Below are 27,353 nucleotides of genomic sequence, written 5' to 3'. Positions count from 1 at the left end.
AGTGTAATGATTTGTTATTTATATGTATTGCAAAGTCATTCCCACAATTAAGTAGTTGCTGTCTATCACCAATAGTTAGGTTTTTTTCTTTTGATGAGAACTTTTAAGATCTCCTCTCTTAGCAAACTTTCCTGACCTTTTGAACCTTGAATTGTATGAGTTTATTACCTTTTAAATTTTTCCAGGAAGTATGGGAATTATTTACAAGGTTAAAATAAAATATAATAAAAAGATTTCTTTTTAAAAAACATTTTTTTAAGATTTTATTTATTTGACAGAAGTCACAAGTAGGCAGAGAGGCAGGCAGAGAGAGGGGGGAAGCAGGCTCCCTGCTGAGCAGAGAGCCTGATGTGGGGCTCAATCCCAGGACCCTGAGACCGTGACCTGAGCTGAAGGCAGAGGCTTAACCCACTGAGCCACCCAGGTGCCCCTAGCTTTTGCTTTCTAAAGGGGTATTGTAGTCTTAAAACTGAGCCCTGCTCTTTTTGCATCAGTGCCTTATTGGAGTGGCACAATAGCACAGTGGTTCAAGAGCATGGGCTCTGTATCCATAGCCAAAGTGAAACCACAACTGTACTGTTAACCAAGCAACATCCTTAACCTCTCTGGGACTCAGTTTCCTCATCTACACCGTGGGTATAAAATGGGACCTGTCAAATAGGGTTGTACACATGCGGGGAGCTAATTCATATAAGACACAGTGCCTGGCACGGAGTAAGAACTCACTTATTGCTACTTACTGTTATTCATTCCTATGATATATTAAAAAAATCTCATTAATTAACTGACCCACAAACATTATTCATCAGAGACTGTGCTACTTTAGTGTTAATTACAGTTACCTGCTTTGGGTTTTTCAGACACTCCTGATGTTATCATATATTATACCCTGGATGGCAGCAAACCTGAATTTCTAAAGAGAATTGGTTATGGTGAAAATAATACATATAAGTACACGAAGCCTATCACTCTGCCTGATGGAAAAATACAAGTTAAAGCTGTTGCAGTCTCTAAGTAAGTTAAGAGCATGGTGATGAAAATAATTGGTAATACAATGACATTACATTTTGATTTTATTTATTTCTTCCTGTGAGAACAAGTGCAGTATTAGAAGGGCATTCAAGGCAAAGTTATTTTAATTTCAACATATATCTATAACTTCAGGGTTTTGTTTGTCTTTTACCCAGTTCTATGGTAAAGTGCACAAATCACGAGAGTGCAGCTTGATGAGGCCCTATGTATATACTGTTTTTCTTTTGAATTCCACATTGGAGCTTTGCGCAGTGGCAGTATGGTAGCCGATGAGGTTTATCCGAGGCGTGATTATTGCTAATTGAATTCCACATTGGGATTTTGGGAAGGAAGAGCCTTTTCAGGGCTTGGGACCTTTGAAGTGATTCATCTGGCTGTGAAGAAAATATTGTTTTTAGTAGATGGTCCTTTTATTCCATAGGACTTGACCTTCAATCACTACCATCATTCTGTTATGTTTTCACTTAATCGACCTTTATGGCTACTGTCATTTTAATTTGTTGGACTTAGCTCCTTTATTTGTTTCTTTGTCCTTTCTTTTTAAATATATTTTTGAAGATTTTATTTATTTATTTGACAGAGACATAGCCTCAGAGATTCTTTCTTAAAAAATTATTATTTTTTTAAATTATTTTCAGTTAGCCAGCAGAGAGGTTTTTTTTTTTAATTAAAAAAATTTTTTTTCTTTTTAGAGTTTTGAAATATAGAGATACTACTCAATTTGAAAACTGGGTGTTGTGGAGAAAAAGACTCAAGTACTTTGCACGTCTGTGCGTCTGAGATAGAGGAATTATTCCACACAGCAAGACAGGTTTAGCCACATTTTTTGAACACTTTTAAGCCCCAAACCAAAACCTGACTTGGAGCAGGCACTTGGGGGGGGGGGGGGAGGTGGGCGGGGGCGCAGTGTCTCTCCAGGCTCCCCCTGGTGGCTGAGGTGCTGCATAGCTTTTGAGGAGAATTAGAAATTCTTTTTTTTTAATTAACATATGATGTATTATTAGCCCCAGGGGTACATGTCTGTAAATCACCAGGCTTACACACTTCACAGCACTCACCATAGCACATATCCTCCCCAATGTCCAAAGCCCCACTTCCCTCTCCCTACCCCCTACCACCGGCAATCCTCAGTTTGTTTTGTGAGATTAAGATGCAGATGACAGGGCGGCCTGGGTGGCTCAGTGGGTTAAGCCGCTGCCTTCTGCTCAGGTCATGATCTCGGGGTCCTGGGATCGAGTCCCCGCGTCGGGCTCTCTGCTCAGCAGGGAGTCTGCTTCTCTCTCTCTCTCTCTCAAAAAAAAAAAAAAAAAAAAAGATGCAGATGACAGCTTTGGCATCTGAAAGTTTTAAAAAATAAGAATAAAAATAAAACAAACAAAAGTGCTAATACACATTATCATTCTTTATTAAAGACTAGAAAAAATCAGGGGCGCCTGGGTGGCTCAGTGGGTTGGGCCGCTGCCCTCGGCTCAGGTAATGATCTCAGGGTCCTGGGATCGAGTCCCGAATCGGGCTCTCTGCTCGGCAGGGAGCCTACTTCCCTCTCTCTCTCTCTCTCTGCCTGCCTCTCTGCCTACTTGTGATCTCTCTGTGTCAAATAAATAAATAAATAAATCTTTAAAAAAAAAAAAAAAAGACTAGAAAAAATCAGCTTTCACTTGTTGAACCACTTCTGTCGAAACAATCATCTCAGTTATGAAAAATAAACAAAATACTTTGTGCCTAATGCTGTAAGGCAGGCCTTTTTATAATTTACAGGTAGTAATAAAATGAAGTAATAATTACTAACTATGTAATTCGTAGGAGTTAACAGAGCTTTTAAAAACATCTAAAATAAGGTCACTCTTTATGCTTCTCACCATCTTGCTCTGTACCCACTTAGTGTCTGTTCCGAAAGCACACTTGGTAGTTCAGGTATGCTCAGGTCAGGGAAAGTATGTATGTAAAAAATTTTTTCTGTCTTCAAGACAGAAAGATTTGTGCTTGAATGCATTTAAATGAATTTAAATTTCATTTTAAGTGAATTTAAATGCAGTAAGTTTTCTTTATGGAAATTATACTGCTTCGTTCAAGCCCTTTTCTAGGTACCTACAGTAATTAATTTCTTTCTTTTTTTTTTTTTTAAGATTTTATTTATTTATTTGACAGAGAGAGAGAGATCACAAGTAGGCAGAGGCAGGCAGAGATGAGGAGGGGGAAGAAGGCTCCCCGCCGAGCAGAGAGCCCAATGCGGGGCTCGATCCCAGGACCCCAGGATCATGACCCGAGCCGAAGGCAGAGGCTTTAACCCACTGAGCCACCCAGGCGCCCCAGTAATTAATTTCTTAATGAGGAGAAAAGGCTTTGAAATGGGAGTGTTTACAATTAAAGGCCACTAGTATTTTAAGAGGAAAAATATGGTCATGAAATTTTGAATGATTTGGGGAAATATTTATGATTCAAGTGAAAACAAGTTAGGATATATGAGTGCACTATAGTATTTTGACATTGTTTAATAATTTGTCGGCATGGGCACCTGGGTGGCTCAGTCCGTTAAGCATTTGCCTTAGGCTCAGGTCATGATTCCATGGTCCTGGGATCTAGCTCTGTTGGGCTCCTTGCTGGGCAGGGAGCCTGCTTCTCCCTCTCCCTCTGCCTGCCGCTCCCCCTGCTTGTGCTTTCCCACTGTCTCCCACTTTGTTAAATAAATTTTTTTTTAAAGATTCTTCAAAATGTGTCAGGAGAGAACTGAAGAAGGGCACTACCAGAGGCGTCCAGGAGGGAGTGAGTGGTGGGCAAAGAGTGCTCATTGCGCGGAGCCAGCTGTCTTCTTCCCTGAGCCAGATGGCCAGGGACATTGTGGATGTCTTTGTTTCAAAGGGGTCAGATTGAGGGGCAGCCCCTCAGTCTCTTTCTGCCCCAGCTCAGTTTGGAAAAGGTACTGACATGTAATTCATTTCTATTGTAAGCTTTCCTTTAAAAAAAATTTTTTTTTAATTTAAATGTAATTAATTAACATATAATGTATTATTAGTTTCAGAGGTAGAGTTCAGTGATTCATCAGTCCTGTATAATACCCAGTGCTCATTTCATCACATGCCCTCCATAATGCCCATCACACAGTTACCCTGTCCCCCTCCCCTCCCCTCCAGCAACACTCTGTTTCCTATGATTAAGAATCTCTTATGGTTTATCTCTTTATCTGATTTTTGTTTCGTTCTCATGATTAAATGATTTGGAAACAAAACAACAAACCCAACTTTAGCATTTCATTGCCGCTGGTGATTCAGTCATGGTTTGCGTTGTTTGGGTTGATAATTTTTGTAGTTTCCAAAATTTAACAGTGAGCTCTGCTTTTGTAATAAAAGAGTCTCTGAAATTATCATGTAACCAGTGCTTCTCAACCTTGGCTGCTGAATCAGTTGGCTATTGCTGTATAACCAATCACCTTGACATTTAGTGTCTTTTTTTTTTTCCCCTGACGTTTAGTGTCTTAAAAGTTTGAACAATCATTCATTTGCTCATTATTCTGTGGGTCAGCATTTTGGTATACATTCAGCTGGGCACTTGTTCTCTTAGTCTTTCCTGAGGTCCCTGACCTGGCTACATTTTTTTTGGTCACCTTGAGCTGGAGAGTCTAAGAAAGCTTGAGTCACTTTTCTGGTGGTTGGTGCTGGTGGTTGGCTGAGCCTTGGGTCTCAGCTGGGTCACTTGAGCTTTTTCATTCATTTCCAAAAGCTGTAAGAGAAAGGGCAAGCCTGGATATGCAGGTGTTTTTTCTAGTCTCTGTTCATGTCATAATTGTTAATGTTTCACTGGCCAAAGCAAGTCACTTGGCAACTCCCAAGATCAATATATGAGGGGATTCTGCAAGGGCACAAGGGCACCAGGGGGTGCAGATAGAAGACATAATGCCTCAGGGACTGTGATTGTAACATTCTACCACATGTCCCTATAGAATTACCCAGGGAGCTTTGCAGAATCTCCATGCCCAGGTCATGTACACTCCAGACCAACTAAATAACAATGTCTTGGGATGGGACCCAGGCATCAGTATTTTTTTTAAAGATTTTATTTATTTGTTTAACACACAGAGAGAAAGATCACAAGTAGGCAGAGCAGCGGGCAGAGAGAGAGGGAGAAACAGGCTCCCCGCTGAGCAGAGAGCGAAATGCGGGGCTTGATCCCAGGACCCTAAGATCATGACCTGAGCCACCCATATTTCCTGATAATTCCAATATGCAACCAAGGGTGGCAACTGACACATTAATGGGGAAAAAAAGATGTTTCCATTTAAAGAGATTTGGCCAATACCACTTTTTAGGAAATATATTTTTATTAAAATATGATATCCTAGAATGAAAAAAAAGGAATAAGGACACTCATATGTGCGCTTTCATGGGTCCAAATATATGTACATGAATTTTCACATCAGAGCATGGTCAGTAAAGAACACAGATGAATGGGAGGGGCGGGAAACTTGGGAACATTTCAGCAAGTGGGAGTGGGTGTTGGGGTTGTTTTGTTTTATCTTGTTTTGTTTAAGTAGGCTCCACACCCAGCATGGAGCCCAGTGTGGGGCTTGAACTCACAATCCTGAGGTCAAGACTTGAGCTGAGATTAAGAATCAGACGCTTAACCAAGTGAGACACCCAGGCACTCTGGGTGTTGGGTTTTGATGGTCCATATTGCTGGTCCAGTCAGCGTCTGTAAACTTTCTGACATCTGTCTTGTTTCTTTAAAAGCCGCCTTTCTGGGGCACCTGGGTGGCTCAGTCGTTGGGCATCTGCCTTTGGCTTGGGTCATGATCTCAGAATCCTGGAATCGAGCCCCACATCGGGCCCCCCGCTCGGCGGGAAGCCTGCTTTCTCTCTCCTAGTCCCCCTGATTGTGTTCCCTCTCTCACTGTGTCTCTCTCTGTCAAATACATAAAAAAATAAATAAAATCTTTTTTAAAAAAAAGCCACTTTCTGTTCAGGAACTTCCTCTCTTTGATATCATCATTTTATAGTGATTTGGCAATAAACTTGTGTGGTTCTTCCTTCTTTGTCAATTACTTTATATGGTGGTCAAGATAAATTGATCTGGGCTGAGGTAAAAGCTGTCTCAAAAAAAAAAAAGAAAGAAAAGAAAAGAAAACTGTCTCAAACCGAAGGTAGATATTTGGGGGGAGTCAGATTTCCCTGAGAACAATCATTTTCTTTCATGGGGAACTTTCCAGTTTTACAACAATGGTTAATAAAGTAAACTGATTGGCAGGTTAGCAGGGCATCTCACGGGCATCCATCTGCAGCCATATATAAGGTATGGAGGAAAGATGCAGATGCCATCTCCATAAGCAGCGACAAAGGCAAGAAGAGCACTGCTTTGAGATGGGTAATTTGGAGTGTAGAGCAGAGGATGGAGTTTGCTGGCCTTCAGATCTGGACTTTAATCCCAGTTCTCTTGCTCCTCTTTGAATAAGAGGAACTTACTAACTGGAATAAGTTTTGATTCTCAGTTGTCTCATTTGTTAAATGAGGTTAATAAAACTGAGTTGGTAGCCATTGTGAAAATCAGAGGTAATACACTTCAGATACACTTGGCATTGCACATGTAATAGCTGTTATTATTGTTGTTTGTTGTTATTCACATTCCTAACAAAGGGGCTAACAGGTTGCTGTTGTGTGACTCAACTCAAAGGGCATGCCTTGTATTTGAAAAACCAATGCCTGCCTGAGTGAGTAGGTTCTACTCAATTCCTTCATGTTCCTAAACCAAAGGTTCTCAGTTGGGCATAATTTTGCTCCAAAGGGGACATTTGGTCATGCCTGGAAACATATTTTTTGGCTATCACATCTGGAAGTGGCAGAGTGCTAGTAGCATCTGTTTGGTGGAGGTCAAGGATGTTGCTAAACATCTTATGCCCTGGACAGCTCCCACAGCAAAGTATTATCTAGCCTAAAATTCTGGTAATTCTCAGTAGATTGAGAAGCCTGGATAAGTTGCAGAATTCTTACAGATCCAGCTTCTTAACTCTTAGAATCATCCAAGTAATTCTGCTATTTTATTGAGAGGATAGTAATCTTATGGGGATAGAGCTACACATATTTTTTTTTATGTCAAATGCACCTTATTATTGCTATTCCTAAAGATACATATTTAAGACCTCTGATATCGATCCTAGCAAAATTTATGTGTATTTAAATGAGATTTGGGCAGAATATGATTTCTAGCTCCAACCCCAAACTTAAACCTTTTTTGATATCGCAGTCAGGAAATCCTTCTACTTAGCTGGCAGTTGAAGCTAGTGTCTGGGCTCCTCATGGAGGGAACAAGTCCATGGGTGAGAGCCCTTGCTTTGTCCCTGTGGAAGGGACCAGCTATGGTTGGGGAGATGACCTGTACCTTCCAGGAGTAGAGCAAGTGGATGGGAGTCAGGCTTCTGTTCAGTGTGATGGTGGGACTAGAAGCGCACATTTCAGGGAGCCTCATCATTATCCAGGATTTGAAGGATCCCTGGATGGAGATATTTGTGGTGTCCAGGAAGTGTGCTAGCAAGGAAGACAGCTGTAGCTTGGATGGCGGACCTGGGACCAAAGATGAACATTTAGATGGATGTTGAGGTGAATGAGTTAAATAAGCATATCATCTAAAAGATCCTTTGTATCTGCAGCCAGATATCTGTAACTGTAAAACTGAACAAAATAAAAGAAGGCAAAACACGTGTGCTTCCCCAAAGGTTAGCCACCTGTAAATCACTCCAGTGAATATGCAGTTTTTAAATATTGTTACACACTGATAGATAGTGCCATTGAGATGAATTGTGTATTTCTGATCATTTTTTTTCTTCTAGAAATGTAGTTTGAAACTTCTTTATTGCTTAATGTTAAATATTTCTCTTTTGTAATTGATGTTTACGCATTTATAAATATTTACTTGACCAAATAATCTAAAGCATTTTGGGGTACTTTTTTACTTAAAGCTTCAAAAAAAATTTTTTTAAAGATTTTATTTATTTATTTGAGAGAGAGACAGTGAGAGAGAGCATGAGCGAGGAGAAGGTCAGAGAGCGAAGCAGACTCCCCATGGAGCTGGGAGCCTGATGCGGGACTCGATCTCGGGACTCGGGGATCATGACCTGAGCCGAAGGCAGTCGTCCAACCAACTGAGCCACCCAGGTGTCCCAAAGCTTCAAAAATTTTAAGAAACATTAAAAAACTGGCAAATAAGAGATCTGAGAAATTGCAAACGAAAGGCTAATGAAACATGAAATGTATCAGAGACCAATATGAAAATCAGCAAGAGTAAAGCAGACAGAGAACACAAAAGAAAGAAGAGAATGGAAATGGAAAAAGAGTTAAGTGCCTGGGCAGAATAAAATGCACACAATCACCTGTGTTCCAGCTATGAGCTTTCGACACGAATTAGTGGGCATGAGAGTTAAAAATGTTAAATTTGATTCATGGTCATGATGATCATTGGAGGCTGTTGGCTGGCCCCCGGTATCTGTGTTTCCCTTCTTCTAGAATGACAGAACCCATGATTTTTAGCTGGACACGTGTTTGCCTGGAAGAAAGATATTTCCCAATCCTCCTTGCAACTGGCCAGAGCCAGGTGTGGCCAGTGAGATGTATGTGAAATGGTGTGTGCAACTTCTAGATTGTGCCCTTAAAGGGAAGAGGTGGGCCCTGCTTCCTGCTAGCTGGAATGTGGATGTGGTCAGCCATGTTGGCTCATGAAGACAAGTTCAAGGTCTTAGAGATGGAGTAATGAGAAAGAAACTTGACACCATGCACCCATCACCATGGCACCTATGTACCAGCTCTGATCTGATTACACCCTGTTAATTCTCTCTAGTTTAAGCCACTATTATTTTGATTTTGTGTTACAACAGACAAGCCTATGTCCCAATATTCTAGGGACACAGCAGAAGCAAATGCCTACAGAGAACATAATCAAGAGTACAGGTGACCAAAAAAGGCTGACAATATCAAATGTTGATGAGTATATGGAGAAACTGGAACCTTCAAATAATACTGGTGGGAATGAAAAATGGAACAACCACAGTTTAGCCGTTTCTAAAAAGTTAGAGATACACTTGACCCAGCAATTCCACTCCTGCATATCTATTCAAGAGAAATGAAAATATGTACACATGAAGACTGTCATAGGCTGGCCTTGGCCCATCAGTAACCAGTGTTGTGGCTGGACTGGCCCTTGTGGTTCTTATGGTTGTAAGACATCCTCAGCAGGAACCATCAGAAAACTCTTAGAGTGGGCGCCTGGGTGGCTCAGTGGGTTAAGCCTCTGCCTTCGGCTCAGATCACAATCCCAGGGTTCTGGGATTGAGTCCCGCATCGGGCTCTCTGTTCAGGGGGGAGCCTGCTTCCTCCTCTCTTTCTCTCTCTGGCTGCTTGTGATCTCTCTCTGTCAAATAAATAAATAAATTCTTTATAAAAAAAAAAAAGAAAGAAAACTCTTAGAGACAAGGTTTATTACTTACAAGTCCTGGAAATTATGTAGCATACCTGGGACCACACAGCAAGGTCACCAGTAGAGAGAATGTATGGGCCTGGGATGCTGCTTCTATTGGGGTTGAGGGTGGGGGCCTAGGGTCTCTTGGTCTCACTCTTTATTGGTTAATTTAAAACATAAGAGCAGGAATTTGAAGCTTGGGAATACAAAAGCAAACAAACAAGGGGCCCAAATGGTAATTTATGGAAACCAACCAAGAAGTCTGGTGGGCATGAGATGGGGTGGGGAGGTGGGGGTTGAAGATAGCAGTGGCCTGGTTCTTTTTTTTTTTTTTTTTTTTTTTTTAAGATTATATTTATTTATTTGACAGACAGAGATCACAAGTAGGCAGAGAGGCAGGCAGAGAAAGAGGGGGGAAGTAGGCTCCCTGCTGAGCAGAGAGCCTGATACGGGGCTTGAGCCCAGGACCTGAGATCATGAACTGAGCCAAAGGCAGAGGTTTTAACCCACTGAGCCACCCAGGCACCCAGTGGCCTGGTTCTTTATCAAGTGGTGTGGCTGGCAGTGTGGTTATTCAAGAGGGCTATCTTTTCTTGGAAACTTCATAACACTTTTTCTATTTTCAGGGACTGCAGACAGAGTGGCATTGTAACAAAGGTGTTTCAGGTGGGCTGCGAACCAGCGAATACAGTTTCTTCAGAAAACCATTTTGGAAATGTCCTCAAAGATTCTTCCAAGCAAGCAAGTAGATGTAACACTTTCAGATGGTCACCACATTCTTAGTTCCTTCTTTGTCAGTGATTCCATCTTCTCTTTCATTTTGTTGCCTGTGCTCATGGGTTCTTAAAATTGTGGTCAGTAGTCACCACTATGAAGTGATTTTCCTCTTGTCAGTCAGTCCATCCTGCACGTGTTCTGTCCTGCACATTAAATTCCTCCCCAGCATTATGGCCCATGCTCCATTGTCTTCAGTGAGCCCCGCTTACCTATTGAAGAAAGTGATTGGTTTCTGTCTTCAGTCATCCTTTCTCATTGTGTGACTCCCCTGTATATTCCTCCAGCTAAACTATATTCTGTGTGCTGTGTTCTGTCACTGCTCCCCTAGCATCTGGACCTTCTCTTTTATAGTGCTTTGAATATGTGATTACTTTGCTCATCGTTTACCTTCCCCATGAAGAGTAAGTTCCAAGGTGGCAGAGAACACATCTGCCGTGCTCATTGCCTTGCACAGAGGAGGGCTGGAGAGGGCAGTGAATGTATATTTGTTGAACAGATACATCAGACTAGTAGAAACCCTGTGTGACCATAGCTGTTGATTATGCTGAAATCTTCAACCCTGAAAAGTTCAAAACCTTTTCTCCGGAGGAGAAACAAGACTTACCTACAAGGGTGTTTCAAACTTCAGTCCCTGGGCTTTGGGCACCAGTGAGGTAGATGCAAGGGCCAGAGGGTGGGCTAGCTCATGGTAAAGCAATCAACCAAAAAGTCTCAGTCATGGAGGTCTTGATGGGGATGACCAGAAGTTTGGGAGGGGATCCCTTCAGCTCCAGAATGGACCAGAGCCCAGAGGGGTGGCTATAGGACCAGAGCAGTGGGTGCAGGCCTAATGTGGGGCTCAAGTATGATGGGGGCAGGGATCTACCATGGGCAGGATTATCCAGTAGAAGCAGAGCTTATTTGCCTCAGTAGATGCTCAGGCTTGAATCAGTCATAAGGGACTGAGTCCAGGGGGAAGAAAGTCCATGGAGAAGAATGTAAGTACTGTGCATGGGCAGGTAGTGTAGTTAAGTTCCATTTTGGCCTGACCCCCACTCTTTATTTGCCTCCTGGATCTGGTAGTCCCTTTGTTATTCCCCAGATTTCAATGATTGTAACATCCTGCCTTCATGTCCTGCTGCTGGCCTTGGCTGCTTAAATGGTGGAGCCTAATAGCCAGACATGCTGCCAGCCAACCGGCCCGGATACAAAGCCATGGGTTTCCAGAGTAAGATGAAACAAAGGTCATTTCGCAAAAACTACTGTAAACACTTTCGAGTAAGAAGGGCATGCTATGATGTTGTCTCTACCTGGGAACTTTTCATTTTCACATTGCAAATGGGTGTAATCAAGTGATTGACATGCAACATATGTACATGACATCCAACATGTAATCAAGTGATTGACATAGGATTGTCATCCCTAGGAATTGAAAAATGGATTTGTTGAATCAAAACTGTGGAACAAATACAAGAATGCTGAAAATAAACAGGATTGGAATCTTAACCTTAGAAAGTCTGCAGGTATGACATGGAAGGACGAAGATAAGGGTTAATATTCTAAACCACCATATGGGTTCATTGCTCATGTTCTTGACTGTAGAAGGGTTGGAATAAGAAGTACTGGAATAGAAAAGTAAGATAATCTTAGTGCTGTCCTTGCTAACAGCTTAAGACCAAGAGGGATCTCACAGAGTCCAACAAAGTGAGATTTGTTGACTTGTTGCAATGAGGGAGACCACACGGCAGAAGTATGGGGCATCACACCAAACAAAGAAAAAGACAAGGTTATAGGCCTTGGGGGACAGATGGAGTCTGGATAAAATTGAAGTGAGAGCCAAGTTTTGACAGGCTCAAAGCATGTGAACTGGCACCATCAGATATGGATTGCAAAGGGAACCAGGGCTTTGTTCACTTTGGAAACTACAAAAATAAATGTAGAATGTTGTGTTCAGAGACAATTCTCTGATGCTCTGCACCAACGTTGGAAATCGAGGCTGCTGCTCTGTGTCAGAATGACTTATGTCCTCCAGGTAAGAGTTGGATGGTTCATTCTTTCTGATAAGATTTTAACCAGCAAGATTTCTGATAATCTCTGGTTTTAGAGAACAAGGTTTCTTAGCAAGTAAGAAACAACAACCACTCAAAGAAGGGGGAGAGGGGCTGTTATGACATTTTACAGCTCCAGTATGTCCTTGGGAGAAAGAAGGTTTCCTGCTCACCCTGCCATTGGATTTATCTATTTTCTCAGCCTGATGTGGCGTGTTGTAGAATGTAGCAGGGCAGATTTTTCTTTTCTCAGTCTGGGCTAATTTTTTTCTTTCCTGGTGCTAGTTCACGGAGTGGCGGCTTCTTTATATAATTCCTCCATCTAGTTAAAGATATGATGACGGTGGTCCCTCAAAAGGTTTCCACCTATGAAGACGTATTTGTATGCTTACATATATAATTACAGATATTCACAGAATTTTTTTTAAAATAATTGTAGATCTTGAAGTAGGGGAAAGAACTGACTCTAAAACATGGAAGGATCTTCGTTTCTCAGAGAGTCCACTGGAAATCCCACCTCACCATGAAGAATCAGGTTCTAGACCACCCACCCGCCAGTCTCAGGTAACTTCTAAAGAAAATCTTCATGGTACTAAATACCTCCTATATTTTTAATCTTCCCGTGAAATCCTTTTAAGGCAATGTCCCCTAGTCTTTTCACCATGTGCCAGGCACTGTTTCAGTGTTGGGAATATTGTGTTGGACAAGAAAGTCCCTGTACTCTGGAGCTTACATTTTATGCAGGGTGGGGGCATAAAGATAATAAACATGGAAGTCATCAACCAAAAATTTTAAAATAGTAGGAATGACTGAGTGGCTTAGCTGCTGAAGTATCTGCCTTTGGCTCAGGTCATCCTAGGGTCCTGGGATTGAGTGCCACATCAGGCTCCCTGCTCAGCAGGAAACCTGCTCCTCCTTCTCCCTCTACCCCTCCCCCCAGCTCGTGCACAATCTCTCTCTCTCTCTCTCTCTCTCAAATAAATAAATAAATAAATAAATCCTTTAAAAAATGAATAAAATTCACCCACAAGTGATTCTAATGGACAGGCATGGTTGAGAATCACAGATACTAGGATCTTAAAGATTTTTTATTTATTTATTTGACAGAGATCACAAGTAGGCAGAGAGGCAGGCAGAGAGAGAGAGAGAGGAGGAAGCAGGCTCCCTGCTGAGCAGAGAGCCCGATGCAGGACTCAATCCCAGGACCCTGAGATCATGACCTGAGCCAAAGGTAGCGGCTTTACCCACTGAGCCACCCAGGCGCCCCAGATACTAGGATCTTGAGGCCTATAGCAAGGAGTTTGAATTTTCTTCCCATTGTAAAGAAAATCTATTTGGAAGGTAAGACAAGATATCATTTGCATTTTTAAAAGTTTTTAAAATTTTTTTTTCATTTGCATCAAAAATATGGAGATTAAGCTGTAGAGAAGTAAGAGGGGAGTAACATTTAGAAGGTTTTTACTCTAGGGGAGAGATGATAGTAGCTTGGACCAAGGTTGTAGAAGCAGTGGTGGTAGGAGGCATGGGAATCCAGACATGTTTTGGAGGAAGAGATACCATGTTTGGCTGAAGGATCAGATGAATGGGATAAGGGCCAGGGAGGAGCCAAAGTTGACTCTGGTTTCTGGCCTGGGTATTTAGAGATGGTGGTGGTATTAACTGAGATGGGGAAGATCAGGGAGGAGCAGGTATGAAAAGACTCATTACACATCCAGATGGAGGTCTTAAGTAGACCATTGGATGTGCAAGTTCAAACTCAGGGAAGAGGTCAGGGCCACAGACACATATTTAGAAATATTCAATAAAATTATGGTGTTTGAAGCTTGGGTCTGAATGAGATTACTTGCTGAGAGTGTACAGAAGATGAAGGGCAGAGGGCACAAGACAAAATCCTTGACTTAGGGGTTGAGCAGAGAAGGAAGAGCCTGAGAAGGAGGAATAAAGCCAAAGAGGGGAAAAAAAGTGGTGCCATAGAAGCCAAAAGAAGAAAGAGTTTCAAGGAGAAGTGGACATCTATGTCAAATGTCACCAAGGATTCAAATTAGACAAGGATTGGGACTTGCCCATTGGATTTGATAAGATGGAGGTGTTTTATAACATAAATAAAAGCCCTGTCAATAATTTAATTACTGTATAATACAAAGATTCTCTCATACTAGTTGCCTAAACTATTCTAGCACTCTGGTTTTTCAGTTTTTATAAAATTCAGTTTAGACTTAGGCATGTAAGGGCAAACCAGGAGCCCTTGCTTTCTTCCTCTAATTCTGAGTCCTAAGTAGAGTGTACCTGGAATCACACTGTCTATCCAGCCACAGCTGCTGCTTCTTTGCCTGTGATCCCACGGCTGCTCATACTTAGCATCAAGTATAAAAAAAGCATGACTCTCAACCCTGGTTGCCCAGAATCACCTGGGGGAACTTTAAATATATATGCCCTCCCAGCTACACCTTCCTGCAATCCTTTTAGATCATCTGATCCCATAAGCCTGGGATGGAGTCCTGAAAGATTTTGGTGATCGCCTCAGTCTGAGTATCCTTGGCCTAGAAGACCAGCTATCCTCCCAAAGTCCAATCCTTTTCTTCATTTCCAGTCCCTAGTGCCGTATTGTATCTCAGTGGAACCTCTTGGGTTCTTTTTTTTTTTTAAAGATTTTATTTATTTATTTGTCATAGAGAGAGAAGCGAGAGAAAGCATAGGCAGACAGAGTGGCAGGCAGAGGCAGAGGGAGAAGCAGGCTCCCCACCAAGCAAGGAGCCCGATGTGGGACTCGATCCCAGGACGCTGGGATCATGACCTGAGCCGAAGGCAGCCGCTTAACCAACTGAGCCACCCAGGCGTTCCAACCTCTTGGGTTCTTCTGTCAGCCCACTGACTATACTTCCTGGCGAGTCACAAAGCCTAGACCAGAGGACCACAGATCTAGTAAGGCCTTCCTGGAAATCTCAGTAAACAAAAGGATACACGTCCCTGCAATAGAAGATTGCCCATCTTAGTCTCCTGAAAGAATGATTCCCTGGTTACCAAATGGACTAATGAGCACTCAACTCCTGTGAGCAGTGCTCAGCAGTGCAGCCAGTGTAGTATATAAGAATACTGGTTTGTTTGTTTTTTTTTAAAGATTTTATTTATTTATTTGACAGAGAGAGATCACAAGTAGGCAGAGAGGCAGGCAGGGAGAGAGGAGGAAGCAGGCTCCCCGCTGAGCAGAGAGCCCGATGTGGGACTCGATCCCAGGACCCTGAGATCATGACCTGAGCCGAAGGCAGCGGCTTAACCCACTGAGCCACCCAGGCGCCCAGAATACTGGTTTTGAGATAGAAAAATACCATTTTGAAGAACGAATGGTATATGACAAAATGCAGTCATAAGTTTTCAGAAAACATTCTCACATGACCATAATAATCTGTAATGTGTCCAGAAAGAGTGATTTTCTTTGTGTATGAATATTTGGATTACCTTGCCCACCTACTCATTTATGAGTTGTTTAAGATAAAATGAGACAATATGTAAATATTCTAAGATTTAGAATCCACCAAAGCTAGGAACATGGGGACACATTTGGGGAATTTGACTAGAAGTCAGAAGTCCAAGGGGGCCAGAAAAGGACTGCAGAACATTTATCTTCCACTCTTTTCATTCCTCTTGGTAAGAGATTCTTATCAATATTCCAGCTGAATCCCATCTGAAGTATATGTCAACAAACATCAGAATTAATGATACTGGGTATTACAACATTTCAACGATACCACCAGGGAGACAAGATGTCTCTGAACTAAGTGTCTGACCTTAGGCACCGTTAGGGGCTATGCAGCAGAGTAAATGTAAAACCTAGGTTGAACATAAATGACAGCTGACATAGGGCTTTAGTTTCAGGGCATAAGAGCTGGGGGTTCTCTGGCAACGTGGAATACCTGAGTCAGCTGAATGGGTTAGTTATCTCTACTAAGCTCCAGTCAACTATTGACAAGAAGGCCTACAGGCTTAGTGTTGCCACATCTCATGATTTTGCAAGAAAATCCAGAAACCTGCATGTTTATGTGCTATGATCTAATTTTAAATGTTAACAATTAAATCAGATTTTGAAATGCTGTGTGGACCAATATATATGGACCAAACAAAACTCAGTGGTGGTCCAGATTTGGTCAAGTAGACCACCACTTTGCAACAACTGGTCTGTGCCATGATGTATCTGACACAAAAGCATCTCAGAACCTCTGACTGCTCCCCATTGCCTGAAGCATAAATTCTGGAGTCCTAAGCTCAGCCCACAGGTATTATAGTGGACAGGAACCCTTTCGGGGTCAGAGAGGCCTGAGTACATAAGATAGTTCACATATTGTTAACATGACTTCAAGCAAGTGACTCAAACTTTCTGAGCCTCAACATTTTCATCTCAGAAATGAGGATGATGATGATTATTATTATTTTTAGTTTCAGAGGCAGAGTTTAGTGATTCGTAAGTTGGATATTACATTCCTCATTACATCACATGACCTCCTTAGTGCCCATCACCCGGTTACCCCATGTCCCTACCCACCTCCGTCCAAGAACAAATATTGTGAAAATGTCTGGGCTACCCAAAACAGTCTATTCATTTAATGCAATTCCTATCAAAATACCATCAATATTTTTCAAAGAGTTTTAACAAATAATCCTAAAATTTGTCTGGAATCAGAAAAGACTCCAAATAGCCAAAAGAATGTTGAAAAAGAAAACCAAAGCTGATAGCATCATAATTCCGGACTCTAAGGTCTATTACAAAGCTGTCATCATGAAGACAATATGCTACTGGCACAAAACCAGACACATAGATCAATGGAACAGAATAGAGAGCCCAGAAATAGACCTTCAACTCTTTGGTCAACTAAGCTTCGACAAAGCAGGAAAGAATGTCCCCTGGAAAAAAGACAGTATCTTCAACAAATGGTGTTGGGAAAATTGAACAGCCACATGCAGAAGAATGAAACTGGACCATTTCCTTACACCTTATACAAAGATAAACTCAAAATGGATTAAAGACCTCAGATTAAATCTGAGGAACACTTGAGTCACTCAGTCAGTTAAGCATTTGCCTTCGGCTCAGGTGATGATCCTGGGATCAAGTCTCACATCAGCCTCCCTGCTCAGTGGGGAGGCTGCTGCTTTCTGCCTGCTGCTCCCCCTGTTTGTGCTCTCTCTCTTTGTCAAATAAATAAATAAATAAACTTTAAAATAAAAAAATAAGAAGACTTAACTCTGGGAAAGGAATCCTTGAAAATCCTAAAGGAGAACATAGGCAGCAATGTCTTTGACCTTGGCCGCAGCAACTTCTTGCTAGACATGTCTTCAAAGGCAAGGGAGATAAAAATGGGGATTATATGTGCCTCTTGGTGTGAGGCACTGAGATGGTCACTATATCATTTCTCTCATATTTGTGCTAAAATGCATACGTGAATCCAATCATGACGAAACATCAGACAAAGCCAAATTGAAGGAGATTCTACAAGTTAAATGACACGTTACTCTTCAAACATGTCAAGATCATGAAAGATGCAAATAGACTGAGGAACAATTTCAGATTAAAGGAGACAAAAGAGACTTGAAAACTAAAGTACAGTGTGACACTGGACTGGATCCTAGACCAAGAAAAAAAATATATAGTGTGAAGGACATCATTGGTGCGAACAATGACATTTGAAAAAATAACTGGGGATTAGATAATCGTATGGTGTGGCCATTAAATTTTCTGGTTTTGATAATTGCATTGTTGTGTAAGAGGACATCATAGTTCTTAGGATGTGCACACTGAAGTATGTAGGGGCAGAAGGGCAAAGTAACTGCTGTTCATTCTCAAATGATTCGGGGACACACATACACAGAGAAAGAGAAAGAGAAGGAAGGTGCACCGGGCAAAATGTTAACCTGAAAAACTGGTCAAGCTGGGTATCCAGCAGTTATTTGTATTCTTCTTGCAACTTTTCTGTTAAGTTCAAAATTATATCAAAAGAAACTATTACAAAAAATTATTTTTTAAAAGATTTTATTCATTTGGGGCGCCTGGGTGGCTCAGTGGGTTAAAGCCTCTGCCTTCGGCTCGGGTCATGATCCCAGGGTCCTGGGATCGAGCCCCACATCAGGCTCTCTGCTCAGCAAGGAGCCTGCTTCCTCCTCTCCCTCTGCCTGCTTCTCTGCCTACTTGTGATCTCTGTCTGTCAAATAAATAAATAAAATTAAAAAAGATAGATTTTATTCATTTATTTGACAGAGAGAGACACAGCAAGAGGGAGAGGAAGAAGCAGGCCTCCTGCTGAGCAGGGAGCCCAACAGAGGGTTCACTCCCAGGACCCTGGGATCATGACCCGAGCCAAAGACAGACTCGTAATGACTGAGCCACCCAGGTGCCCCAGAAAAAATTTTTAAATGAGGATAATATTACCCACCTCATAAGAGCACTGTGAAATGTTGAGCTAATGACTACATAATACCATTTTAGCAGGTGTCAGACCCTTCCTAAATGATAGCTCCTCCCCTCTGTGTTCCTTCTCCAGCTACTCAGACGTCTAAATCATGTCACATCCCTGAGCCCCAGGATAAGCTAAGCACTGCCCTATCACTATGCCTTTGCAAATGGGTTTCCTCTGCTTCTTATTCCCATTGTCCTGTGTCCATTTGACAACCTTTTTTTATTCTCCCAGACCAAGCTCAGGTGTTAGCACCCTGGGAAGCCTTTCTCTCCTGAAGCAAGTGAATGTGATTATTTTGTCCTCTAGAGTCCCATGGAACTCAATACAGGCCACGCTCAGGTGTTAGCACCCTGGGAAGCCTTTCTCCCCTGAAGCAAGTGAATGTGATTATTTGGTCCTCTAGAGTCCCATGGGACTCAATACAAATGCATTACGACACTGAACCCACAGTGTTTCAGTATTTTGTGTGTACACCAGTTCAGCTCCTAAAGGGTAGGGACCATGTAATATCTATCTTTGTCCCCTCCCTGTGTTAAGCATAGTGCCTGGTACAAAGAATGCTCAAAAATATATCAAAATGAGTTAAATATTTTCTCTGCATAGGTTCTTTTAGGTGAATTTTTGAATTGTTTCCCAGGGATGTAATCTTTGAGAAAAATGGAGGGCAGCTTAGGTTTTTAAATTCTAAACTCTGGGCTGTCTGATGATAGATTTGGATCTCTTCTTGTAAACTCTTGTTTCTAATGAAATATAATGTCTAATTATAATAACACCTTAATTTTTTTTAAATGTTGGGTCCTGGGGTAATCGTTAACTTCTGACTCTCCCATCATGGTTCTTAATGAGTGCTGGATGTGATAAGACAACACATTAAAAAAAATTTTAATGCAATTTTACTGTCCCAGAGCTTTTACCGTGATTTTATACGTATCCTTTATTGTAGTTCCCTAGTTTTGCTCACATAACTGGCCAGAAGAGTTTGACAAGCACAGAGATCATGAGAATTCAAAGAGAGACAGACTTTCTCAAGTAAGTATCACATTTTCTTTACTATTTCTTCAATTCTACTGAGGCATTGTCAAGAAAATTTAAGGATGAAGCATAAGAATGGTGTTTGCTCACCCAACTGTCTTTCATTAAATTTTTACAAATTTTAAAAGTATACAATAAAACTGCACTTATTTAAAAAGTATAATTGACCCTTATGTATATCAGATCATTATGTACAATGGCCAAGACATGGAAGCAACCGAGGAGTTCATCAATAGGCTAATGAATAGGGAAGATGAGGTATATTTATACAGTGGAATATTACATAGCTATAAAAAGGATAAGACCATGCCATTTGTGACAACATAGATGGACCTAGGGGATATCATATTGAGTGAAATAAATCATACTGAGAAAGACAAATACCATATGATTTCACTCATATGTGGAATCTAAAAAACAAGACAAATGAATAAACAAACAGAAGAACCAGACTTATAAATACAAAGAACAAACTAATGCTTGCTGGAGGGGAAGGGGTCGGAGGGATGGGCACAATGGGGAAGATGAGTGGGAGAAATAGACTTCCAGTTAGCGAATGAATAAGTTATAGGAATAAAAGCATAGGGAATATAGTGAGTGGTAATAACATTGTATGGTGATAGACGGTAGCTATAGTTGGGGTGAGCATAGCATATAAAGAAATCTAACCACTTAAAAAAAAAAAAGAAGAAGAAGAAGAAAAGAAAGAAATCTAACCACTATGTTACATAACATTGTGTATCAACCCTACTCAAGTAAAAAAAAAATTTAATTCATTTTGCAAAAAAAAAGTGCAACTGACATGCATATAACCTTGAAACTATCACCATAATCAAGAAAATGAACAAGTCCATCACCTTCAAAAGTTTCTTGTACTGTACCCTTTTGGAATCCCTCTGTATCCCAAGGCAACTATTGATCTACTTCTATTTAAAAAGTACTTCCTAAACCCAAGACAGATCCCACCACAAGATTTTCCACTATGTTTTCTTCTAGAAATTTTATCTCTTATGATCCATATTTAATTATGGTGTGAGGTTATTCCAGTACCACTGGCTGAAAAGATTGTCCTTTCCTTATTGATTACTTTTGGAATTTTGTGGCTCTGTTTCTGGACTCTGTATTCTGATCCACTGATGTTTGTCTATATTTACTACCACATTTCTTGATTACCATACCCTTATAATAAGTCTTGAAACTAAGTGTTATAAATTCTACAACTTTGTTCTTCTTTTATAAAAATAGTTTGGCTTTTCTCGGTAATTTGCATTTTTTAAAAAAGATTTTATTTACCCATTTGTCAAAGAGAGAGAGAGAGAGAGAGAGCTTAAGCAGGGGGAGGGGCAGAGGGAGAAGCAGACTCCCTGCTGAGCAAGGAGCCCGATGCAGGACTGGATCATAGGACCATGGAATCATGACCTGAGCCAAAGGCAGCCACCTAGCTCACCGAGCCATCCAGTCATCCTGATACTTTGCATTTTCAAACAAGTTTTAAAATCAAGTTCTCAACATCTACAAAATGTCTGCTAGAGTTTTGATTTGGATTGCATTTAGTTGATACATTAATTTAAGACAGATTGATGTTATTAACAATTTTGAGCCTTTACAGTCCAGGAAAATGGGGTATCATCATTTATTTAGGTCTTCCTTAATTTCTTTCAGCAGTGTTGTGTAGTTTTCAATGCTCAGGTTTTACATATCCTTTGTCAAATTGATTCCTAAGTATTTGATAATTTTTTGATGCTGTCATAAATGTTATTGCTTTTAAAATCTAAATTTCTGATTTTTAATTGCTGGGATATTAAATGGATTTTTGTGTAGTGTTCTTATATCCTGGAATCTTACTCAACTCACTTATTTTTTTAGCTTTTTGGTAGAGTCCATAGAATTATCTACATAGATGGTCAGGACACCTGTGAATATTTTCTAAATTTTTTAAAGTTTATTTATTTATTTATTTTAAAGATTTTATTTGTTTATTTGACAGACAGAGATTACAAGTAGACAGAGAGGCAGGCAGAGAGAGAGAGAGGGAAGCAGGCTCCCTGCTGAGCAGAGAGCCCGATGCGGGATTCGATCCCAGGACCCTGGGATCATGACCTGAGCCGAAGGCAGCGGCTTAACCCACTGAGCCACCCAGGCGCCCTAAAGTTTATTTATTTAATCTCTACACCCAGCATGGGGCTCAATCTCATGACCTTGAGATCGAGAGTCACATGCTCTTCTGACTGTGGCAGCCAGGCACCCCTCACCTGCAAATACAGGCAATTATTTTATTTCTTCATTTTCTGTGTGGGTCCTTCCTTCCAGCATAAACTGATTTATTTAAAAGTTTTTTTTTTTTTTTTAAAGATTTTATTTATTTATTTGTCAGAGAGAAAGCGAGCGAGATCGAGCACAGGCAGACAGAGTGGAAGGCAGAGTCAGAGGGAGAAGCAGGCTCCCTGCGGAGCAAGGAGCCCGATGCGGGACTCGATCCCAGGACGCCGGGATCATGACCCGAGCCGAAGGCAGCTGCTTAACCAACTGAGCCACCCAGGCGTCCCTTATTTAAAAGTTTTAAAACGCGTGATAAACTAGAAATTATCCTTAGAATTAGCAATTTAGCTTTGTTAAAGACGAGGTAGGATTAGAGGGTAAGAAATGGTATTGGGTGGGGGTTCACCTGCCTTAGTCACAGTGCAATCAATTACATATTAATTCAGCTGTTACATCCTGGGGGATAGAAGCTGGGGAATCGGTTATTTATCTACGGGGAGCTCTACACAAATTAGAGACTTCCAGACCTCCCCAGTGCCATCCTTCTCTACTCCTCAGGACCCTAAAGCCACCTAGATGGCAACATTCTCTATGCATATATTCTTCCCTCCCTAAGGAACTCTGCAAGCCGAAACTGTCTGCCCTCTGCAGCTGGAACATATATGCACATACCTTTTCTTTCTTTCTTTCTTTTTTTCTTGACTTGTTGTCTTGGCCAGAACTTCCAGTAAATTTAGAATAGAAGTGATGAGAGTGGACATTCTTGCCTTATTCCTGAACATAGGGAGACAACATTCCATTTTTTATCATTAAATATGATACTGGCTAGAGATTCCTTTGTTGACCTTTCAGATTGAGGAAACTTTTTATTACTAGCTTGCTGAGAGTTTCTTTTTAAAAAAAGATTTTATTTATCTATCTGAAATAGAAAGAGAGAGAGAGAGTGAGAGGGAAAAGCTGAGCTGGGGAAAGGGCAGAGAAAGAGGGAGAAGCAGACTCCCTGCTGAGCATGAAGCCTGATTCGGGGCTTGATCCCAGAATGCTGGGATCATGACCTGAGCCAGAGGCAGATGCTTAACTGACTGAGCCACCCAGGCACCCCTGATTTTCAAGTTAAAAAAAAATATATATTTTATTTATTTATTTGATGGGGGTGGGCAGGGAACACACAAGTAGGCAGAGCAGCAGGCAGAGGGAGAGGGAGAAGCAAGCTCCCCACTGAGCAGAGAGCCCAATGCAGGGCTCAATCCTAGGACCCTGAGATCATGACCTGAGTTGAAGGCAGATGCTTAACCACCTGAGCCACCCAGGTGCCCCTGATTTTTAAGTTTTAAATCACCCATGCATTTCTGAGATAAGTCTCACTTGAAATATTATTTATTTTATGTCATATTTAATTTCATTTGCTAAAATATAAATAACTTTTGTGTATGTGTGCATGAAGGATATTGTCTGTAATTTTCACACCTTACAGTGAAGATCTTTGTCTGATTTTAGTATTAGGATGATACTAAATGAGTTGGGAAGTATTCTCTTTCCTTTCATTTTCTGAGTTTGTATAGAATTGGTATTATTTTTTCATAGGTGTTTGGTAGGGTATACTAGTAAAGGCACTGGGGCCCAGAGTTTTAAGGAAGATTTTAAACTACATATTAAATTTGTTTAATAGGGGCACCTGGGTGGCTCAGTGGGTTAAAGCCTCTGCCTTCGGCTCAGGTCATGAGCCCGGGGTCCTGGGATCGAGTCCCACATTGGGCTCTCTGTTCCACGAGAAGCCTGCTTCCTCATCTCTCTCTCTGCCTGCCTCTCTGCCTGCTTGTGATCTCTGTCTGTCAAATAAATAAATAAAAATCTTTTAAAAAATAAATAAATAAAATTTGTTTAATAAATATAAATCTTTTTAGGTTTATCTATTTCTTTTTTTAGTGAAACTTTGGTTTCCTTTTTTTTTTTTTTTTTTTTTTTTTAAGATTTATTTATTTGTTAGAGAGAAAAGGAGCAGGGGGCAGAGGGAGAGAGAATCTGAAGCAGACTGTACACTGAGTGTGGAGCTGGACACAGGGCTCGATCTCCTGACCCTGAGATCAGCACCTGAGCTGAAACCACGAGCCATTTGCTCAACCAACTGCACCATCCAAACACCCCTCCTCTTCTTTTTCTAATTTCTTTAATGTGGAAGATGAAGTCATTTATTTGAAGCCTTTCTTCTTTCGAATATAGACATTTAGAACTCTGCATTTCCCCCTGAGTACTGTGTTAGCCCCAAATGTTGGTATGTTGTCTTTTCATTTCATTTCATTTTTACTTTAAAATTTTTTTTTAAGTAGACTCCATGCCCAGTGTAGGGCTTGAACTCATGACCCTGAGATCAAGAGCCACACACTCTACTGACTGAGCTAGGTGCCCCTGTTGTGTTTTCATTTTAATTCAGTGTAAACTCTAACTGTCCTTGTTTCTTTTTTGACCCATGGGTTATTTTGAAAGTATTTTATTAAATTTCTAAATATTGGGGGATTTTCTTTATATCCTCTGATCTTTATTTCAAATTTAATTCCTTTTTTGATCAGAGAACATATATGATTTGATTGGCGAGTGTTCATGTATATTTGAAAAGAATGTGCATTTTGCTAGGGTGAGTATTCTGTAAATGTCAATGAGGTTAAGTTGGTTGATAGTATTGTTTAACTCTGTAACTTAATGAGTGATTGAGAAATCTATGTGACTATAATTATGAATTTGTCTACTTATCCTTGCTTTCTACAGATTTTGCTTCATGTACTTTTAAGTTCTATTATCATGTATAAACCTTGTGGATTCTTATGTCCTATTGCTGAGTTGACCCCTTCTTTAACCTTGGTGATACCCTTTGTTTAGAAATCTATTTTGTCTGAAAAAAAAAAATCTATTTTGTTTGATATTAACATAGCTACTCCTGCTTTCTTCCAGTTAGTATTTGCATGGTCTAACTGTTTTCATTTTTTTACGTTTAACCTATTTGTTTTTCTTTAATTTTTTTAAATTTATTTGTTAGAGAGAGAGAGAGCGAGTGTGAGCGCACAGGCAGACAGAGTAGTAGGCAGAGGAAGAGGGAGAAGCAGGCTCCTTGTCAAGCAAGGAGCCCGAAGCGGTACTCCCTCCCAGGACGCTGGGATCATGACCTGAGCCGAAGGCAGCTGTTTAACCAACTGAGCCACCCAGGCGTCCCTCTTTAAGTTTGTTTTTGTTTTTGTTTTTTTTTTTAAACAGCATCTAGTTGCTTTAAAAACATTTTAATTGGGGGTGTTAAGAGATATATTCTGATGATTGATATGTTTGAATTTAAATCAACCATCATGTTTTTTGTTTTCTATTCATCTTATCTGTTCTTTGTTGCCTTTTCTTTTTTTCTGCCATCTGTTGGATTAATTGGGTACGTTTCATGATTCCATTTTATTTTATATGCTTTGTTAGCTTATTAGCTGTAACTTTGTTTTTGGTGGTTGCTTCAGGGTTTCTAAAACATATTTGACTCATCATAGCCTATCCTCAAATAGGATTATGCCACCTTGTATAAAGCACAAGAACCTTATATCCTATACTTCTAGGAGCTCAGTAACAGTAGCCTTAGTGCCATTGTGGTCACTCATTTCACATCTACAAATACTATGAACCCCATAATACATTATTATATTTAAACATATTATACATATACATTATTACATTATTACTTTTATTTGATATAATAATTATTTTTGAGGCCCTTTATACTTTTATTGTGGTAAATAAATAAAATCTACCATTTTAACAATTTTTAAGTGTACAGTTCTCTAGCATTAAGTACATCCACAGTGTTGTGCAACCATCACCAGCCATCCATTTCCAGAATTTTTTTGTCATTCCAAATGGAACTCAGTTCCCATTAAACAACAACTCCTTGGGGCGCCTGGGTGGCTCAGTGGTTAAGCCGCTGCCTTCGGCTCGGGTCATGGTCTCAGGGTCCTGGGATCGAGTCCCGCATCGGGCTCTCTGCTCAGCGGGGAACCTGCTTCCTCCTCTCTCTCTCTCTGCCTGCCTCTCTGCCTACTTGTGATTTCTCTCTGTCAAATAAATAAATAAAATCTTTAAAAAAACAAAAAAAACAACTCCTTTACCTAATCCTTGCAGCCCTTGGTGACCTCTGTTCTCCTTTCTGTTTGTATGAATTTGCCTGTTCTAGTTTCTTTATATAGTAGAATCAGACAGTATTTGTCCTTTTGTGTTTGACTTATTTCACTTAGCATAACATTTTCAAAGTTCCCATGTTGTAGTATGTATCAGAATCTCATTCCATATTAAAGATGAAAAATATTCCATTATGTATACACCACCATTTGTTTCTCTGCTCGTCTGGTGATGGACACTTGAGTTGTTACCATATTTAACTATTGTAAATAACGCTGCTGTGAACACTGGTGTCCAAGTATCTGAGACCCTGATTTCAGTTCTTTGGAGTATTTACCTAGGACTGGAATTTTGATTTTATGGTAATTCTTGTCCAACACTTTGAGGAACTGCCAAACTGTTTCCCACAACAGCTGCCTCATTTTATCTTCCACCAGAAATGCACAAGGGAGTCACTTTCTCCACCAATACTTACTATTTTCTGTTTTTCTAATAGTCATCCTAATAGATATAAATGGATTTTCATTGGGGTTTTTGCTTTGCATTCCTAATGACAAGTGATCTTGAGAATGTTTTTCACATATTTCTTGGCCATTTGTATATCTTCTTTGGTCAAGGAGTGGTTTTCCAGCATGCCAGGCAAGACCTGTCACTTAGGCTGAGCTCAGAGGTCAGGTGGGAAGTCAGAAAATTGCACTTAATGTAGACTTTGCTGGAATTCTTGAGGCTCACTGTCACACATGCCAAATCCAATGTGATAGGATGACTCAGAAGTGGGATCAAGGCTGCTGATAAACTTCTGCCACAGTCAGGAAGTAAGGTAAGCCAGACCAAGTGAAGGGTACCAGTGGGTCCAGGTGGAAGGCCACTTTGTAATAGAATGACCGGAGAAGCATCCCCTGTCTTGACCTTGTTCCGTAGACTTTGAGAGTGATCTGCTCTTTGTTTTTGTTTTCTTTTTTTTTTTTTTAATAATTTATTTATTTGACAGAGATCACAGGTAGGCAGAGAGAGAGCGCGCGCAGGGGAAGCAGGCTCCCGGTGGAGCAGAGAGCCTAATGCGGGGCTTGATCCCAGGATCCTGGGATCATGACTTGAGCCAAAGCAGACGCCTTAACCCACTGAGCCACCCAGGCACTCCTGTTTTTGTTTTTCTAAAATGTTTGAACACTTGGAGATTTTCGTCTAACTTCTTAATGTGAACCCA

The 27,353-nt window shown here is 40.7% G+C and overlaps 1 protein-coding gene and 1 pseudogene across 4 annotated transcripts in view; both read left to right on the top strand.

Annotated features, from left to right (window-relative positions):
- DZANK1 (double zinc ribbon and ankyrin repeat domains 1) overlaps positions 1–27,353 on the top strand; it is a 64,970-nt gene that overhangs the window by 5,697 nt on the left and 31,920 nt on the right. For 3 of the 4 annotated variants that reach the window (XM_059134129.1, XM_059134130.1, XM_059134131.1), the window contains 5 exons: positions 861–1,014; positions 10,095–10,209; positions 11,651–11,747; positions 12,712–12,836; positions 19,659–19,744. In XM_059134129.1, coding sequence (XP_058990112.1) covers positions 861–1,014; positions 10,095–10,209; positions 11,651–11,747; positions 12,712–12,836; positions 19,659–19,744 — 577 coding nt within the window. Of the gene's footprint in view, positions 1–860; positions 1,015–10,094; positions 10,210–10,238; positions 11,453–11,650; positions 11,748–12,711; positions 12,837–19,658; positions 19,745–27,353 lie in introns of those variants that run through there. The other variant, XM_059134133.1, reaches the window with a different exon arrangement.
- Positions 1,273–1,347, top strand: LOC131808643 (U4 spliceosomal RNA; annotated as a pseudogene).

The sequence above is a fragment of the Mustela lutreola genome, chromosome 9 (assembly GCF_030435805.1).
Source record: "Mustela lutreola isolate mMusLut2 chromosome 9, mMusLut2.pri, whole genome shotgun sequence".
Lineage (NCBI taxonomy): Eukaryota > Metazoa > Chordata > Mammalia > Carnivora > Mustelidae > Mustela > Mustela lutreola.
This window is presented reverse-complemented; position numbering and strand designations above follow the sequence as displayed.